The 19,953-nt window shown below is 45.5% G+C and overlaps 1 protein-coding gene across 1 annotated transcript in view; it reads left to right on the top strand.

Annotated features, from left to right (window-relative positions):
* The first annotated feature begins 15,228 nt into the window (after positions 1–15,228).
* BUB1 (BUB1 mitotic checkpoint serine/threonine kinase) overlaps positions 15,229–19,953 on the top strand; it is an 85,627-nt gene continuing 80,902 nt past the window's right edge. Inside the window, exon 1 of the mRNA XM_066595985.1 lies at positions 15,229–15,305. Within this exon, the coding sequence (XP_066452082.1) occupies positions 15,283–15,305 (23 nt within the window). The 5' untranslated portion in view covers positions 15,229–15,282. The remainder of the gene's footprint in view (positions 15,306–19,953) is intronic.

The following is a 19,953-nucleotide window of genomic DNA, read 5'->3' as shown; positions in this document are numbered from 1 at the left end:
TCCCCTCAAGTCGAGTTTGGAGAACCACTGGGCCCCGGAAACCTGATTGAGGAGGTCGGGGATGAGAGGAAATGCGTACTGGTTTCTGACAGTGATGTTGTTGAGTTCCCTGTAATCTATACAGAGTCGGAGACCCCTATCCTTCTTCTCGACGAAGAAGAACCCGGCCCTGGTAGGAGACTCTGAGCGTCAGATGTGCCTCTTGGCCAAACTGTCCTGAATATAGTCCTTCACAGACTCCCTCTCTGGAACCGTTACATTGTAGATCCTCCCCTTAGGAAGTTTGGCACCCGGGACCAGATCAATCTTACAGTCAAACTCCCTATAGGGAGGCGAGACTTCAGATAATTGTTTAGAAAACACGTCAGAAAATTCAGAGATGTATTCTGGCAACTCAATACCCTCCAACAGGGTTCACCGGACTCATGTGCCTGGTACAGAATCGGCTTGCCCTGTACGAGAGAAGGAAACAAACTCTAAAGTGCAAGCCAAGAACATCTTAGACACTGCAGGGAGTACCTTAGCTCCTAGACAGTCCTCCAGACAACTGACTAGAAGTGGACGTTTTTCGGACGAGACTTCTTCCCACAGTTAGCGACCCGATGACCAGGCTCTCCGCAGTAACAAACAGAGGTTTTTTCGTAGTCAGTATTCCCTTTGCTGTTGGGGGGGACATAGTAACCAGTTCCATGGGTTCAGTGAGGGAAAGTGGAGCCCGTCTGATCTGCAGATGAAGTAGTCGGACTGGTCCTAGCGGGTAGCCTGGCCCTCAGTTGCCGATCAGCTCGAATAGATAGAGACAACGCTTGTTCCAGAGTTCTTGGCTCCGGATGCGCAACCAGCAGATCCTTAGGGCCTTCGGATAGCCTGGTCAGGAACACATCCTTGAGGGCTGAATCGTTCCACCCCAACTGCGTACAGTATTGCCTGAATTAGGAACGATAGTCCTCCACCAACCTCCGACCCTGGGTCAAGGACAACAGTTTCAAGACCGCGTAAGCGGCTCAGTTGGGTTCGTTGTAGATCTGACCTAGAGCAGAGAAAAAGGCATCTAACAACAGTCGAGTCGGGGAGTCTGAGAGTAAGGAGAAGGCCCAATTTTGAGGGTCTCCTCTCAGGCGTGAAATCACTATACCAACTCTCTGGTACTAGGTGCCAGAAGAGTGGGGTCACATGTCGAAGTACAGTCTGCAGCCTTCCCGAAAGGCAAAAAACTGACTCCTCTCCCCTGTGAAAAAAAATCAGGCAGCATAGCCCAAGGCATGGAAACTGTCACTGGAACTGCGGGAGGCGTAGACAATGCCTGTTCCTGTAGCTGCATGTGAATAGTCGAGTCCTGCACCAGGCCCCTCAGGGCCTGGACCTGGTTGGTCAAAGCCGATACGGTGTCCATAGACAGAACAAACGTGGCCGGTCGGATGAAAAAGTCTGACCTTTTCTCTTTTTTGGCCAGTGTAAATGTCAGGGAACTAGGGTACGGGAGTCCCTGAAAACAGCCCCCAACCCCTGTCCCTACCTACTTTCCCCCCCCAGGCTAAGTCCTAGGGAGACAACTAGGCGACAGTCCCTAGCCTTGCTAGGGCAGCAGGGCAGGACCAAACAAAAAGACAAATACCAGGACAAGCAAACACAAAATCAGGTCAGACAAACCGGGTCGACAACTGGAGGAAATGCGATGTAAAGGCAAGTCCAGTCCAAAGCAGGAGGGTCAAAAGCAAGGAAATCAATCTGAAAACGTGGGTGTAGCCTGGAGACAAACATACACTGGCATCCTGGAAGGAAACGGACATGTTTAAATGCTGCTTGGGCCGGGGAGCCTGACAGCAGCAGGGCCCAATCACAGAGGCGCTGGGGAAAGCTACCCCCAGCCTAGCAGCACAGACAGAGACCGAGGATGAGCGCTCTGTAGTCATGGCAGCGGGGATGCAGAGCGGGACGACACCTGCCATGTTCCTAGCAAGCTGGCCGTGACCAGAGTTAAGGCAGCCAGGGAAGATCACCAGAACCGGGGCTTCCTCTGTGCCGCACTCCTGAAGCCTTGGTGATGGGACTAGCGGACACGAAGGCCTTGAGAGCTACCGGTCCTGACAGTAGTGTATTAGACTACTATTGCATGCTCATACACAGTGTGCATCAGATAGTCAGTGAAGAGGTGAAGCCATGTCCATTTGTTAATGACTGGAGGGTAGCTGTAATATAGGGGTTAAGGATAAGTAAAAGTGAAGAGCCAAGGCATTTGTGTGGCAACCTCTGAGGAGACAAGTTGTATCCGGAAGAAACTATTATGGTGGTCTGGGCCGTATGGAAATAAAAAGGAAAAGAAATCCAGTCAGAGAAGGCATCACTCTGGGTCACTGAATGTCATTGTTTGATCTGCCACTGTCTGCACCTTATCAGTCTTGTATTCACTTTATGGTCTGTAGAGTGATGATGGGTGGTAACATTCTTGTTTATGAAATTCCCAGCATTTATTTAATATTGTCCACCGTGAGCTGGTATTTTATGTGGTATAGAGCTATATAGCAGAGGCTAAACTGAATTGGTACTGGTGCAGTATGTCTCAACCGGAAGTATGGGTGGTGACATGGGTAGGCCAGGCTGAGTTACAGGAGATGCCCAGGTCATGCCCACAGTGACAGATTGGCTGCCGCACACACACCTCCCCAGACACACATGTACTGGCCATCCCCCTGACAGCTCACACATCTCCATGCCAGCCTCCCATCTCCGCTCCCATCCCTGTGGCAGCCGGCCTCACTGTCACTCTCTTCTACAGCCTCCCTCTCACCAAGGCACGCTCGCAGCTCCGCTCCCATCCCCTACCGCCGCCGATGGCCCTGACTGTTCACCACTGGGTGACCACTGCCATCGCTATTCAGATTTTGGCCACTCAACCAGGGAGGAGGAGGATGGAGGCTGTACACTGCTGGCAAGGTAGCCAATCGGGAGCTGTGGGCATAACCTAGGCATTCCCTGTAACTCAGCTCAGCCAACCCATGCCTCCACCCATACTTCCGGTGGAGACATACTGCACTAGAACCAACTGAATTTGCAATGTATCCCTTTATTTCTGGTGTAGTATATATGTACTAAGGTTGGTTTATATAAATATATATATATTTATTATATGTTTGTGTACATATACTGTGGGGATTAGTTCTGCTGCTGCATATATGTACATATATGTGTAAGGTTAAAGGAGATGTCCCGAGGCAGCAAGTGGGTCTATACACTTCTGTATGGCCATAATAATGCACTTTGTAATGTACATTGTGCATTAATTATGAGCCATACAGAAGTTATAAAAAGTTTTATACTTACCTGCTCCGTTGCTGGCGTCCTCGTCTCCATGGTGCCGACTAATTTTCGCCCTCCGATGGCCAAATTAGCCGCGCTTGCGCAGTCCGGGTCTTCTCCTCTTCTCTATGGGGCTCCGTGTAGCTCCGCCCCGTCACGTGCCGATTCCAGCCAATCAGGAGGCTGGAATCGGCAATGGACCGCACAGAAGCCCTGCGGTCCATGAAGACAGAGGATCCCGGCGGCCATCTTCAGCAGGTGAGTATGAAGACGCCGGACCGCCGGGATTCAGGTAAGCGCTGTGCGGGTGGTTTTTTTAACCCCTGCATCGGGGTTGTCTCGCGCCGAACGGGGGGGGGGGTTTAAAAAAAAAAAAAACCGTTTCGGCGCGGGACATCTCCTTTAATTTTGGTGCTGTATTTATGTAATGATACTGCTCACCTCTGGTTTTCTTTCTGCCTCTCTGACCAATCATTCAGTGTGCCATTTGCTCGCTCTATTTCTCCTCTTCCTCTTGCTCATGTGGTTCCTCAGGGTTGAGTCCTTGGTTCTCTTCTCTATCTAAACATTTAAATTTGGCTGATGACGCCCAACTATATACTTCTTTACACCCTTCTACTGCATAATGCCAGTGATTGTCTGTTTGCTGTCTTTAATACCATGTCGTCTCTATCTTTTAAACTGAATTTTTCAAAAGCTGAATTTTTTTTGTGTTTCACCATCTGCTAACCTACTTGCCTAGTATTTGCATTTCAGTCTGCTGTACCACCATATCTCCTAGACTTAACACCTGCTGTCTTGAGATCAAATTTGACTCTGATCTTTCCTTCACACCCTATATTCAATCACTTGCATGCTCATGCTAGCTGCACCTCAAAAACATCATCAGAATTCGACCATTTCTCATTGTGGAAACATCAAAAACTTTTATTGTTCCCGATCCCTACTCTGCTTGACTACTGCAACTAGCTACTGATTGGTCTTCCCCCCCCCCCCCCCCCCACTAAACTCTTCTGTCTCCAATCTATCCAGAATGCAGCAGACAGGCTTATCTTTTTGTCTAGTAAAAACACTGATGCCTCCAGCCTGTGTAAGTGACTGCACTGGTTGCCCGTCCACCATTGAATACATCCTAAAGTCATCACTCTCATCTATAAGGCTGGGTTGCCACGGTACGGAAATCCCGTGGCGTGGCTGAACGGAAAAGCTGCAAGATTTCCATGGGAGAGTTGAAAGCGCCAAGTACAATGCAGCTGCTTGCATATACAAAACAGCTGCTTTGTTCTCGGAGCTATCACGGTTGTATCCTAATTAGCTACTTAGAATTATGAAGGGTGATTGTTCAAAACTGTCACTCAAGCTGTCGTTTGAGCTATTATCTTTCAGTGTAAATGGCCCTTAACTTATATAGTCATTTCTGAGTCAAGAGACTTTATTCTCCTAATATATAGAGAACCCAAACATGACTACACGGGTACTCTTAGTACTTGTCCTAATATATTTGGGACTTAGACATGGCAACATATTGCACCCTTAGTACTTGTCAAACTACTAATGACAACTTGTCTGTATGTTTGTGTGTGAGTGATTTTTATGCTTCACCCCTGGTAACGTTATCACCCTGGTGATGCCATCAAAGGTCCTACAACATATATAAAACATAGAGTCTGACCGACAGAAGAACAACACAGTTCGGGCTCTTGGAAGGGGAGGACAAAACTAACACACTGAGAATACAACTACGCCGTTATTATCTCAGAAGACACAACTCAGCACTCCTGACAGAAGACAACAACCTACTACCATCGCAGAGATCGGTAGGCTATAGGACCTGTGGTGATGTCACTGCTATGGGAGGAGCCAAGCTGTGTGTGAGAGAGAGAGATGGATGTGTGGGGTGTAGTAGAGCTGTGTGTGATGTGTGGGGATCATAATGCATGTACCATGTAGCAGAGCTGTGTGGTGCATTGTGCCATCAGAAACACTGGTACTATAATTTCCTACACAACTCAGCAGTCCTGGCAGAACACACTGACCTAACATCACCACAGAGATCCGGTGGGCTGAAGGACCTGCTGTGATGTCACTGCTGTGAGAGTAGTGCTGTTTGTCTTGTGTGAGTGTGATGTGCCACCAGAAACACTGCTACTATAATGTCCTAATATATAGGGGATCCAGACATGACTACACAGTGCACTCTTGGTACTTGTCCTAATATATATAAGGGCCCAGACATCGCTACACAGGTCACCCTTAGTACTTGTGCTAATATATAGGGTACCCAGACATGGCTACACAGTGCACCCTTAGTACTTGTCCTAATATATAGGTGATCCAGACATGGCTACATAGTGCACCCTTAGTACTTGTCCTAATATATAGGTGATTCAGACATGGCTACACCTATAGTACTTGTCTACATATAGAGGGGACCCAGACATGGCTATACAGTCAATCCTTAGTACTTGTCCTAATATATATGAGATCCAGACATGGCTATATTGAGCACCCTTAGTACTTGTTTTATTATATAGGGGACTCAGACATGGCTACACAATGCACCTATAGTACTTGTCCTAATATATAGGGGACCCAGACATGGCTAAACAGTGCCTCCTATAATGCTTGTTCTAATATATAGGGGACCCAGAGATTGCTACACAATGCAAACTTAGTACTTTTCCTAATGTATAGGAGATCCAGTGATGGCTACACAGTGCACCCTTAGTACTTGTCCTAATATATATGAGATCCAGACATGGCTATATTGTGCACCTTTAGTATTTGTTTTATTATATAGGAGACCAGACATGTTTACACAGTGCTCCTAATATATAGGGGACCCAGACATGGCTACACAGTGCCCCCTATAATGCTTGTCCTAATATATAGGGGACCCAGACATGGCTACACAGTGCCCCCTATAATGCTTGTCCTAATATAGAGGGGACACAGAGATGGCTACACAGTGCAAACTTAGTACTTGACTTAATGTATAGGGGATCCAGAGATGGCTACACAGTGCACCCTTAGTACTTGTCCTAATAAATCAGGGCCGCAGAAATGGCTACACAGTGCACCCTTAGTACTTGTTTTAATATATAGGAGACCAGATATGACTACACAGGACACCCTTAGTACTTTTCCTAATATATAGAGGACTCAGATATGGCAAAACAATTATAAAAAGGTTGTTCTGCGCTTCTTTACAACAGTTGCTGTCATGGCCCATGTAGACGAGGCCCATGTGTGAAGCCCCAAACCCCACACCATGATAAGTGAAGCAAGGAAGCACGAGAAAATGGAGCAATTTTGGAAGCCTGTGCAAAAAGATGGGAGCAGAGTCGCGTGAGCTGTGCAAGAATTCCAGGAGACTCCTGCTTGCAGCGGGAGGCCGCCTATCAGTGACAGCCAGCTCCCAGTGTGGGTTAGTGCAAGATCTCTTTTCATCTCGCACTATCCACATAACATAAGGGTACGCCCTGTGGAGGCAAGGGGTTAAAGTGAATTATACCTGCATTACCAGTTAGTGTGTTTCCCCCAAAATAAGACATTCCTCGAAAATAAGACCTAGTAGAGGTTTTGCTGTGGTGCTAAATATAAGGCCTCCCCCGAAAGTAAGACTTAGCTCTGTCCCTGCTGTGTGGCTCTGTGTGTGAGTCAGGCAACTAGCGTGTCAATTTGATTCTTTAGGGGGTGATCGTTACAGTCTCCAGACAGTGTGTACATGGAAATAATGGTAGTAACAAGAAATTCTTGATAGGATTCACAGTTTGTCTGGTTATGCTGGTTTATGATGACAACTACTGTACAGTATATAATAAATGTGCATTTTTTTGTTGAACAATAAATGGGAATTATTCTTCATGGAAAAATAAGACATCCCCTGAAAATAAGACCTAGCGCATCTTTGGGAGCAAAAATTAATATAAGACACTGTCTTATTTTTGGGGAAACAGGATATACAAGTTATTCAGTAAACGTTATACCAATATGGATGTCTTTCCTTTTGTCACTTTTGCAAAAACATGCTGTTGAATGAAAACAAAAATAGCAATACCTCTTTAAGTAAAAATAAATAACACAAGTTAAGTTCAGCTATCACTTACAAGCCAGACTCAAACAAGCCTGTTACTATAGAGTATTCCACATGGAATACACTATACCAATCTCCCATAGCAACCACGTTGCTGCTCACACTGATTGTGTAAAATACGTGTACAAGAAAAATCGCAGAATGTTCTATTTTGGCGCGTAGTACGCACACATACACGGCAAGATAGTGCATGGCGATTGGTGGCAGGATGCCAGTATGCAATGTCTGTTGCAGGCGGCATGCTGCGAGATATGTTTTTGTGAGCCCAGCCTTAGGGTGGTTTCACATCTGCAGCAGGGATTCCGCTTTCCTACTCCGTTCAAGGAGCAGGGAAAGGGAATCCCCGCAGCTGAACGATTCCATCTTTGGATGAAACCGAACAGCGCCGAACGGACCCCAGCTTTTAGAAAGAAAAAAAAGTGCTGCATGCAGCGCTTTTTCTTACAGTCTCTTCCGCCAGATCTACGACAGATCCTCCGGTCTATGTACAGTAGAAAGAGTAGGACAGCTGCGGGTATGAACCAGTAGGAATGAGGGCACACAAGTACCTAGAATTGAGAATCTGCCATAGTGCGCTTTGTGCGTTGCCTGCATCTTCTCCCTCTTAAGCAAGGATACCAAGAGACAGACGCATAGCTAAAGGCTCACGGGCATGGATGCATAAGTTCAGCATGGGGGCCCCCTTCCAACTGTCCTCTGTATCACTGGATCTTTTAAGAAGCCCTCTGATGCAACACTAGCAGGCAAGGACATTGCTAGCATCTTAAAAGAGTAGGCAGAGGGTAAATAAAGAGTGCACTAATGCAAAATCTATAACATGGCCTCCCAACCATCCATGTGATATTTATGTTTAATCACTTTTTATTAAAGTTTGCGTATATATCAAAATAAAATAAACAGCAGCAAGTAGGTCTCGCAGGACTGTATAAATTGTATGAAACATTTAGGCTAGGTTCACACAGGGCAATCTTAAGCCCGAGACTAAGCAGCAAAGTGGACAAGATTTGCAAAAATCTTGTCCACACGCTGCGGACCGTCCGCTGTGGCCAAACTGCGCTGAAACTGACATGCTGCGTGGAATTTAAAGCCACGCCATGTAAATTGTATTGCGCTCCTCTCTATGGGGAGAGATGGCCACAGCGAAACAAGCCACGTTCAAAACCTGCACCAAATGTCTCAGGAGTTCAGCTGTGGAAATCTCGAGATTTGTAAACCCAGCCCTAACCAGATAACCATAACATTTTCTTTGTGTAGTTTCAAAACATAGTTTAGTTTTTGCATTTCTCCTTTTGATTTTATGATTAATCAGCTTTCACGTGGTATTGTTATTGGAAGCAGATAAATTCTCGGAACTTAGCCCCGGCCCGCCTCTCCCCATTGCAAATAGTGCAGAGGAGCGGAGAAGAGGCAGAGAGGGGGCCAGAGCTCAGTTCCTGCTCCTGGCTCTTCCATCCTCCCCCCGGAACACGAGGACAACGTATATCGGCTCGGCGTGAAAACCGAGCCGATATACGTTCGTGTGAATGCAGCCTTAGTGCAGCATTCTGAGCACTGTACTAACCGCGGTACCATGCTCCTATTAATAATAATCTTTATTTGTATAGCGCCAACATATTCCGCAGCGCTTAACCTGTGCTCAAACGCTGTGTTCCTAACGCCGTGATTTTCGAGAGCTGTCTGTTCTATTTTTGCGTTTTCATGTTTTTTAACGCACCTACTCACCCATCACAATGATGAAGTGCATTAAAAAGCGCTGTCAAACACTGTATCATGCGTTGAAAAACACCCCTCGAAATACCCGTAAAAATGACACGATTTCAAGCTGCATTTTCTGAACGGACGTGAGAGAGTGGCTGTAAGGTGTGTTTATGTTTCTGTTGTACTTTAGAACCACAATTAAGAAAAACACATGCAAAACCTGCATGTGGTATTTAAAGACCACGTATGTTATTAAGAAGCTGCATACACTATAAAAAACTGCCTGTGTTTTTGATACATTTTCTAATTGTGTGTAAAGTGTGAAACTATATACAGTATATAGAAAGAGATGTATAACTTATACCAGTCATAGACAGATATAAGATAGAGAGATAGATATGAGATAAATATAATATAGAGACATACATATGAGATAGATAAGAGAGAGATAGATAGGTGTTACGTCTGCAAAGGACATGCTGGACCAGCACCTGCAGAAATGCACAATAATTGCTCACAGTGCGGCGACCAAAACAAACCAAGAAATAATAAATGGGAAGTCTTTCCCTAAATACGTAACAAATGAGGGAGAGGGCCCTGCCTAACATGGCAGACTGATTGTGACAATAGATATGGGCCTGTACTCGTTCCTGAGACCTAAGTAACCCTACTTGGCCAAACTGATAAAGGACAAAACAAAGTAAAACACAGCACTGAGCTGTGGTAGAATAAGCCACAGCACACAGGGCTGTCCGGAGTAAGGAGCAGTGGACACTACTCTGTCCACGGGAGCCACTATCTGCCAGCTCAGACAGCGAGCAACTGACAATTTACAGCACCTTAGCTTCCTATCCATCCCAGCTAAATAGCCAGCTAATCACCCATAGATGTGAGCTCATTGCGTCACACCTACTAAGCTAGAAAATGCAGAACCATGTCTAAAACCCACACCGGACTTTGTCCCAGCACTGCAGCGATCCCAGCACTGCTGCAACAGTACCTCCCCTTCCAGAAGGGGCCAGAGGACCCTTAGGACCAGGTCATTTAGAATTCAGCCTGTGAAAATTTTTTTACCAATCGGTCCGCATGGATGTCCGCTGCCGGTACCCACGTCATCTCCTCAGGACCATAGCCACACCAATACACCAAATAATGAAGAGATCTCCTAACTGGGCGAGAGTCCACTATGTGACCTACCTCAAAATGAACATCTCCATCCACCACAACCGGGGCCAGCAGAAATGAACCATTGCCAGAGTCCACAAATTTTTTCAACAGAGATTTATGAAATACATTATGGATTCTCATTGAACTAGTAATCTCTAAACGAAATGACACCAGATTAATTTTTTCCAAGATTTTAAACAGACCTATAAATCGTGGATTTAACTTGAATGACTGTTTGATTTTTATGATCCTAGTAGACAACCAAACCAAGTCTTCCACCAAGAAGTTAGTCCCCTCCGAACGTCTGTTATCCACCACCCGCTTAAAATTTTTAGCCATCTTCTGAAGATTTTTCTGAATCTCTTCCCACTCCTTCTCGATGTTAGAGGAGAACTCAATCTCTTTGGCCACCTTCAATACTTCTTTGGAAAAGGGACCAAAGCACGGGTGGAAACCATAATTACAAAAGAAGGCCGATGTCCCTGTAGAATCCAGCGGTCTATTGTTTAGCACAAATTCAGCTAGAGGCAAGAACTCTGACATATCCTTCTGTCTCCCTGAGACATAACACTGCAGATATTGTTCCACACTTTGCTTACATCTTTCCGTTTGTCCATTAGTCTGAGGATGATAGGCCGAAGAAAACGAGACCTGGATACCCAAGGGAGAGCAAACAAAACACCAGAATTTGGACATAAACTGGACCCCCCCAATCAGAGACCATATTAGCTGGTAAACCGTGTAATCTCACGATCTGAGTGACGAACAATTTGGACACAGTTCTAGGATTGGGAAGACCGGGAAGCGCCACAAAATGGCACATCTTGCTAAACCGATCTACCACTACTCAGATGACCATATTACCTCCTGAAAGAGGCAAGTCCATAATGTAATCCAGAGACTAGTGAGTCAAAAGTTTCCCGGGTATCGGCAAAGGAATCAACCTCCTAGCAGGAGAATTACGAGGCAACTTAGTCTTGGCAAAAACCTCACTGGATAAGACAAAACTGAACACATCATGCCGCAAAGATGGCCACCAAAACGTCCTTGTGAGTAACTTCCGGGTATTATTGATTCCTGGATGCCCAGCCAACATGAAATTGTGTACTTCAGACAGTACTTGCAACCTCAAATGGACAGGACATACAGCTTCCCCACTGGCAAACCTGCCAGAGCCAAGTCCTGCTCATTACGGACCTGCTCCTCCAACTCCAGGGAAACCGCAGATAGTGGTATCCGAGAGGATGAACACGGGAGGTTCATCTGGAATTATGGGAACAAAAGTCCTAGAAAGAGCATCAGCTTTAATGTTTTACTGCCCGGACGATAAGTAACAAGAAAGTTGAAGCACGAAAAAAACAATGACCACCCCGCCTGTCTCGGGTTAAGTCTCTTGACTGACTCCAGGTAGATTAAGTTTTTGTGATCCGTAAAATCCGTCACCTTATGCTGCACCCCTTCCCACAAGTGTCGCCACTCCTCAAATGCCCACTTAATTCTCTGTCACCAATGTCATAATTGCGCTCGGCCAAAGAAAACTTATGTGAAAAAAAAAGCACAAGGGCGATGATTTTGCAATGTATTAGCACCTTGGGATAGCACTGCACCTACCCCAACTTTCGAGGCATCTACCTCCACTACAAATGGTCTGGAACGAGTCTGGCTGTAGCAAAACTGGAGCCCTCGCAAAACATTCCTTCAAAGCCTGAAAGAATTGTAACGCCCTAGACCATTTAGAAGGAAAACCGCCCTTCCTAGTCATATCTGTCAATGGTTTAACCAAAACTGAAAAGCCTTTGATAAACTTTTGCGAACCCTAAAAACCTCTGGAGCGCCTTCACATTCTCTGGTAACACCCAGTCTCGTACTGCCCGGACATTCTCTGGGTCCATCCTGAAACCACTCGGGGTAATAATGTGTCCCAGAAAGGCGATCTCCTCAACGGAAAAAACGCAATTTTCCCTTTTTGCAAACAAAGTGTTATCGCTTAAGGCCTGAAGGACGTGAGGAACATGGGCAAAGCCTGAAGGACGTGAGGAACATGGGCAAAGCCTGAAGGACGTGACGAACATGGGCAAAGCCTGAAGGACGTGACGAACATGGGCAAAGTCACACAAAAAGATTAAAATATCGTCAAGATATACAAGGACAAAGTGGCCAATAAATTTATACAGGACTTCATTAATGAAAGACTGAAAAGCTGCAGGCGCATTTGTTAACCCAAACGGCATAACCAAACTCTCAAAATGCCCCTCTGGGGTGTTAAATGCCGTTTTTCATTCGTCCCCCTCCTTGATCCAAATCAAGTTATATGCTCCTCATAGATCCAACTTTAAAAGCAAGTTGGCACCATTCAACTGAGCAGATCAGGAATGAGAGGCAATAGGTACGGATTACGCTTAGTGATCCTATTTAGCTCTCTAAAATCCAGACAGGGTCGCAAACCCCCATCCTTTTTCTTAACAATGAAAAACCCAGTGGCTAACACTTGTGAAAGCCCTGTGGTTGTGAGGCGTTTTCACGTGAAAACAGCATAGCATTACTTCAGGGATGAATGGAATCCCAGCCACGGCTGTTACAGCCGTGGCAGAGGATCGCAGAGTTCTCCCATTGCTTTCAATGGATATCGTCGGACATCTGGAACTTATTAGCCATTTCAATCACTACATCTTTGTGTTCCACGCACAAATGAACATGCGCTGCAGGTGTAAACCTCAGAGCCTGCCAGTTTAACGCCTTGCATACCACAATCAATAGCAACTGCTGCATGTAAGCAGATGACAGAGCTGTGTCACCCATTTGCACCCTGCAGTGTGCTCACAAGGAACCAATGGGTGTCTATGACAGCCGGAAGCCTGACAAATGCTTCCATGTGTGGCATATAACTGAGCCTATTTGGCCCCGCCTCCAGTAGTCTAATAAACTGCTGTTATAGGCTTAGCAAAACGCATTACATAAGTAGTGCAGTGTAGTATCCTAGTGATCAGACTACCATATATCATAGTGTCAAAAGAAGTTCAATAAAGTTTAAAGGGGTTGTCTCACGCCGAAACGTTGTTTTTTTTTATTCAATAGGCCCCCCGTTCGGCGCGAGACAAACCCAAGGGATTGGTTAAAAAAAAAACAAAAAAAAAGTTTATTACTTACCCGAATCCCCACACTGCGGCGACTTCTTTCTTCCTTTACCAAGATGGCCACCGGGATCTTCACCCACAATGCACCGTGGGTCTTCTCCCATGGTGCACCGTGGGCTCTGTGCGGTCCATTGCTGATTCCAGCCTCCTGATTGGCTGGAATCGGCACACGTGACGGGGCGGAGCTACGAGGACCAGCTCTCCGGCACGAGCGGCCCCATTCACCAGGGAGAAGACCGGACTGCGCAAGCGCGTCTAAAAACGCCAGAAGACAGCGAATTTAGACGGATCCATGGCGACGGGGACGCTAGCAACGGAGCAGGTAAGTGAATAACTTCTGTATGGCTCATAATTAATGCACGATGTATATTACAAAGTGCATTAATATGGCCATACAGAAGTGCTGAACCCCACTTGATTTCACGAGACAACCCCTTTAATTTAAAAAAAATTCTGTTAAAAAAACTGTGATTTTCCCCACAAAAAAAAACCTTTGAAAATGGATAAAATACCCCCAAAAATGTATAAAAAAGCACCTGCCCCTATATTTGCTGACATGCCAACCTGGGCCATGACGAGGATTCCCACGATACTTCTGCAGTGCCAACTGAATATCGCGGGACAAACGGCTTCCATTGACTGGAATAGAAGCCGTCCGTTTGATTTTCCACACAACATAGAACATGCTGCGATTCTCCCCGCGAGTGGAAAATCGCATTTGATTTCCGCTCGTAGGCAGGGGAGAATCTTTTAACACAGCGTGTGTATGGACAGACATTGCTGTGGAATTCGCGGCGGGCATCTGCCCTTGAATTCCGCAGAGATAATTCGCCTGTGGGCATTAGCTCAATGAATGCTATAAAAATAATTTTAAAAAGTAATGCCAGAATTGCTATTTTTCTTTTGTTCGCCAACTAAAAAAATCTAATGAAAGGTAATCCAGAAGTCACATGTACCTCAAAATTGTACCAATAGAAACTGCAACTCTTCCTGCAAAAAACAAGAGCTCCGGCGCACAGAAAAAAAAATGATACAGGTCTTAGAATGCAAAGATGCAGATTCAAGTGTTTTTCTTTTAAAAGTGCTTTTATAGTGCAAGAGTAGTAAAAAAAAATCATTAAAAACTTGGTATTGCAGTAATTGGGCCAATCCACATAAAGTTATTGGGTTATTTTTACCGAATGGTGAACGCTGTTAAAACAAAATCCAAAAACAATGGAGGAATTTCTGGGTTTTTTTTCCATCTCCCCCTGACAAAAGTTCTACACCACTAATGTTTGTATGGGAGGAGTACATATAATTATGTACCACAACTCATCCCATAAAACAAGCCCTCACACGGCTGTCAGCGAGTTATGGCTCTTGCGATGTAAGGATAAAAATTGTTTGGTCCTTATAAGGCAAAAAAATAGGGCGGTCACTAATGGGGTTTAAAAAAATGTGAAATTCTGGAAATAAAAAACAGCTCCAACTGGTAGATTGGAGGTTGTGCATGTGATTTCTTATTCTGCCAGTTTCCTAGTTGCTCAGGCATCGTGTGTTCCCATGTGATTATCCGGCAGGCAGGATGTTTTCCGTTCTCAGTCTTCCATGTAGTTAAAAGGTCGATGAACTAAAGTGCTTCCTGTCTTTGTATAACACAACAGCATCCATGCCCTTAACAAAAATGGCGGCACCACGCTGCTGCTCTGGTCACGTGTTCACTCCCTGTTATACTCGCGATAACCATAGCTTCCGCTCTTTTCTTGTTTGAATCTGATTGGCTGGCGGAAGACCTGCTCTGATTGGCTGGCACAAGGGCTACACGGCGGTACGTTTTGAATTGGCGCATGCGTGGAAAATTTGAACTAGTTTTTGGCGAGTGATATGAGCGGCGGGTAAAGAGGAGCCATGGACGTCCACAGCGGGATGCAGTAAGTCTATCCTCCGGTCCCTGCTCCACTGTCCTCACAGACCGAACTCGTGGCGTTATCGCCAGGTGTGCTCCCCCAAATGATAAGGCATGCTGGGACATGTAGTTCTGCAGATTCCCTGCTGCTCCATGTAGTCCCCCCGCGTCATGTAGAAGAACTTAAATGGGTTCTTGTTACCAGACAACACCCCCCATCCCCCTACTGCTGATTTAACCCCTTGATGTCTGCAATCCGCTTTTCTGCTTCTCTCCCGAAGGGGCTCTAAAGCTGCACAAACATCTTTTTATGGCCGGGCGCTCAGTGTATCATTATCGCGTATTACAGGTGCGCTGACTGCTTTTGCGAAATATGTGAACGCAAAAAAGAATTCAGCACATTTTGTTTTGCCATGTATATACACAGGTGAGAGCCCATTGTTCACGACGGCTGTGTATATACGCAATGTAATTGCGTATGCGTGGCTTGTATATGTGCTGTTGCAGCACAGGAATAAAAATGGGTGGACCGGATGTGTCAAATCTGCTGTCATGTGTAGTGCGTGCACAGTGATGGAGCGGGTCACCGCCGGCCCCACAGCAGTAAAACACTGTGTGACCAACACAGGTGTGAAACCACCATATTAGCGTCAAAAAAAGTTTAATACAGATTAATTAAAAAAAAAAAAATCCAGGTTAAAGGGGTTGTCCCGCGAAAGCAAGTGGGGTTAAGCACTTCTGTATGGCCATATTAATGCACTTTGTAATATACATCGTGCATTAAAGGGGTTGTCCCGCGCCGAAACGGGGTTTTGTTTTTTTTTCAAACCCCCAAGAACACCGCACAGCGCTTACCTGAATCCCCGCGCTCCGGTGACTTCGCGTAGCTCTGCCCCATGATGTGTGCCGATTCCAGCCTCCTGATTGGCTGGAATCGACACACGTGACGGGGCGGAGCTACGTGATGCCGCGTAGAAGGGGGCGGAGCCAGAACGCCGCTGCTGCCGAGCCGAACGCAGAAGACCCTTCTGTGCAAGCGCGTCTAATCCGGCGATTAGACGCTGAAGTTAGACGGAGCCATGGAGACGGGGACGCCAGCGCAGGGAAAGTAAGTGAATAACTTCTGTATGGCTCATATTTAATGCACGATGTATATTACAAAGTGCATTAATATGGCCATACAGAAGTGCTTAACCCCACTTGCTTTCGCGAGACAACCCCTTTAACCCCTTCCCGCTCCTGGACGTACCTGGTACGTCATGGCAGCCTGGTACTTCCCGCAACATGACGTACCTGGTACGTCCTGGAGATAGCACGGGATCACATAAGATCCCGCGCTATCCCGCAGCGGGAGCCGGCTGTCAGTCACAGCCGGCGTCCCGCTCCAACAGCAGGGGGACATCGGAGATGCGCCCGCCGCTGTTAACCCCTTCCCTGCCGCGATCTAAGTAGATCGCGGCAGGGAAAGAGTTCACAGAGGGATCGCGATCCCTGTGTGTCTCCGGCCGGAACTCGCGATGTTATCGCGAGAGCCCGGCCTGTCACCATGGCAACAGGACGCCAGACACTGGCGTCCTGTATTGCCTGTGCCTATAATCGCTGTACAAGCGATAAGGCATGGCAGAGCAGTAGCTTTGCCATGCCTTATGACAGCGATCATAGGCACAGTGATGTAAGTCCCTCAGAGGGACTCAAATAGTATAAAAAAAAGAAAAGAAAAGTGTAAAAAAAAGAAAGATGTAAAAAAAAAAATGTAAAAAACCCCTTTTTTATGCTTTTTCTAATATTAGCATAAAAAAAGGGAAAAAAAACTAAAACCCCACATATTGGATATTGACGCGTCCGTAACGACGTGTACAAAAAGTTGAACACGCTTTTTATTTTGTACGACAAAAAGCGTAAAAAAAAACGCTAAAAAACAGAGGCAAAATGCTAATTTTTAGCATTTTGCCTCACAAAAAATGCAATAAAAGTGATCAAAAAAGCCGTACATTTCCCAAAATGGTACCAATAAAAACTACAGCTCGTCTCGCAAAAAATAAGCCCTTAAAGAGCTCCGTACATAGAAAAATAAAAAAGTTACATGACTTTGAATGCAGCTATAGAGAAAAAAAAAAGATTTCCAAAAAAAGGGGGTTTTATTGCAAAAAAGTGTAAAAACCTAAAAAAAAATAACAATTTTGGTATCGTTGTTACCATACCGACCCGCAGAAAAAATTTAGTGTGTCATTTATGCTGCATGATTAACGCTGTAAAAAAAAAAAAAATCTATGGCAGAATTGATGCGTTTTCTCTCCCTGTTATCATTAAAAAAAAAATAAAAAGTGGCACCGATAAAAACTACAGATCGCCACGCAAAAAACAAGCCCTTATACGGCCGCGTCCACGGAAAAATAAAAAAGTTATGGCTTTTGAAAAATGGAGATGGAAAAATACCAAAAAATCGCTTGGTCCTCAACGCCAAAATAGGCCATGTCATTAAGGGGTTAAAAAAGACATTTTCCCCACAAATAAACACCAAACCGTTTGAAATGGTAAAATGTAAACCTAAAAAAAGCACATAATCGTACTGCCACATTCGTAACAACCCCCCCAAAAATATTTTATGTATATTTATGTATATTGAAGAACACGATAAAAATAATTTAAAAAAAAAGAATGCCGGAATCCCCCCCCCCCCCCCTTCCCGCCGAAAAAAAGAAAAAAAACACAATAACAAGCAATACAAAAGTTACATTTACCTCACACTGGTACTAATAAAAGCCCTTAGCACAAAACACCCCCAGAGCTCCGCTGCTCCTAAAAGAGCAACGTTCTGGGTCTTAGAAGGTGATGCAGAGTCAGTGATTTGTCTTTAAGAATGTGTTATTCATTGTGAAAAAGTACTAAATGAAGAAAAAAAAGTCTCTTTAAATTAGTTATCGCAGTGATTGTGCCGATCCACGGAAGAGAATTATTAGGTTATTCTTACTGAATGATGAACACCATAAAAACAAAACCCCAAAACACTGGTGGAATTTCTGGATGTTTTTCCCATCTGTCCCCCCAAAAATCTCATACAAGTTCTACAACACCTTTTTTGTACCCCGGAGTGCAGCCGTTAAAATATACAAATTGTCCCTTTAAAAAACAAGCCCCCATACGGCTGTCAGCGACTATGAAAATCGCTTGTCCTTAAGGCACAAAACGGACTAGTCAATAAAGGGTTAACGATCCACCGCTGTACCCCTGCCGTCCTCCCGGTGTTTGATGTGGAAGGTGATATCGCTGAGTACCACCTGACCGCTGCAGCGTCTCTGTACCAAACACATGGTGTCCAGAATACGAGCGCCGCTATCGGGAGGAGAAAGCTTCTTGTTGAAAAATGGACCCAAAGAACAATGGCGCACGCTCGGATGACAGAAAAAGGCGTCAATCTGTAACGTATAAACGTTGGTACAAAAGCAGATAGACACAAGATAAAAACATCCATAACAGAGACAGGACCACCGGAGGGCTCTTTCACCCCAGCGCGAACGCGCACTGAATAAGACCCACTGGTTTCAATGGGTTCATTCACAGCTGCGTAGTTTTCACGCAGCTTTTGGGCACATGAAAAAAAAACGCAGTATGTCCAATCTTGTGGATTATGAACCAAAATAGCCGACTGACATCAATGGGTGAGCGCAAATAAGCAGGAAACCTCCATATTCACAGCATATTTATGCATGAAATCAATACGCTGCCAATAGGCAGAAACATACAGGGAAACGGCGTATGTTGGTGCGTGAATACGCTGCCTACGTCCGTGTGAGGGAGCGCTGAGCCCCAAATATAATAAGCTGAACGATGCAGCCATACATCAGACTGCAGCCGATAAGTGTAGCTCTACCCCATATAACACTCGTACAACTTGGCACTAAACTCACTTAACCCCTTAGTGACGCGGCCTATTTTGGGCCTAAGGATGCAGCAAATTTTTGGGTGATTTTTATCTCCACTTTTCAAAAGTAATACATTTTAGGGTGGCTTCACACGAGTGTGTTTTTGTGCGTGCATACGCTCGCACAAAAACACGCTTGTATTTGCAACATTGCATTCCCTATGGTGTGTGCACATGTCCGTGCTTTGCAGGTGCGTGCCTGCAAAGATAGGACATGCATGCACCATTGAGAATGCACACATTGTTTTCAATGAAGCCGCGACTGCTGCCGGCAGATGTTTCCTTCATCCCTGCTAGTTAACAGAATTTCCTGTTCCTACATTTGCCACATCTGTGGCAGATGCAGCAGAGGAATTCTTTAATTCTCTACCGCAGCTGTCGCACACCACAGTTACGGTAGAGAATCCTGCTACCGGCATCCCCGTCATTGGATTTCAGGGAAGGGCTTTACCATAAGCCCTTCCCTGAAAATCAAAGAACAGTAATGGGAAGAAAAAAAAAAAGCATACTCGCCTGCCTTCAGCTGCGGGGCTCAGCTGCAACTTCTGGCGCTGTCCCCGGCTCTGTAGTTCTGAGCTATCAGCAGCCGGGGATTTAAAATCCCCGCCTGCTAGTAGCTCTGATTGTGATTGGCTGTGAAGCGCTCAGCCAATCACAATCAGAGCTACCAGCAGGCAGAGATTTAAAATCCCTGGCTGCTGATAGCTCAGAATCACAGAGCCGGGGACAGCGCCAGAAGTCGCGGCTTAGT

Source organism: Eleutherodactylus coqui, chromosome 3 (assembly GCF_035609145.1).
Source record: "Eleutherodactylus coqui strain aEleCoq1 chromosome 3, aEleCoq1.hap1, whole genome shotgun sequence".
In the NCBI taxonomy this organism is placed as follows: domain Eukaryota; kingdom Metazoa; phylum Chordata; class Amphibia; order Anura; family Eleutherodactylidae; genus Eleutherodactylus; species Eleutherodactylus coqui.
The sequence above is the reverse complement of the archived record's forward strand: the minus strand, read 5'-3'. Positions and strand labels throughout refer to the sequence as shown.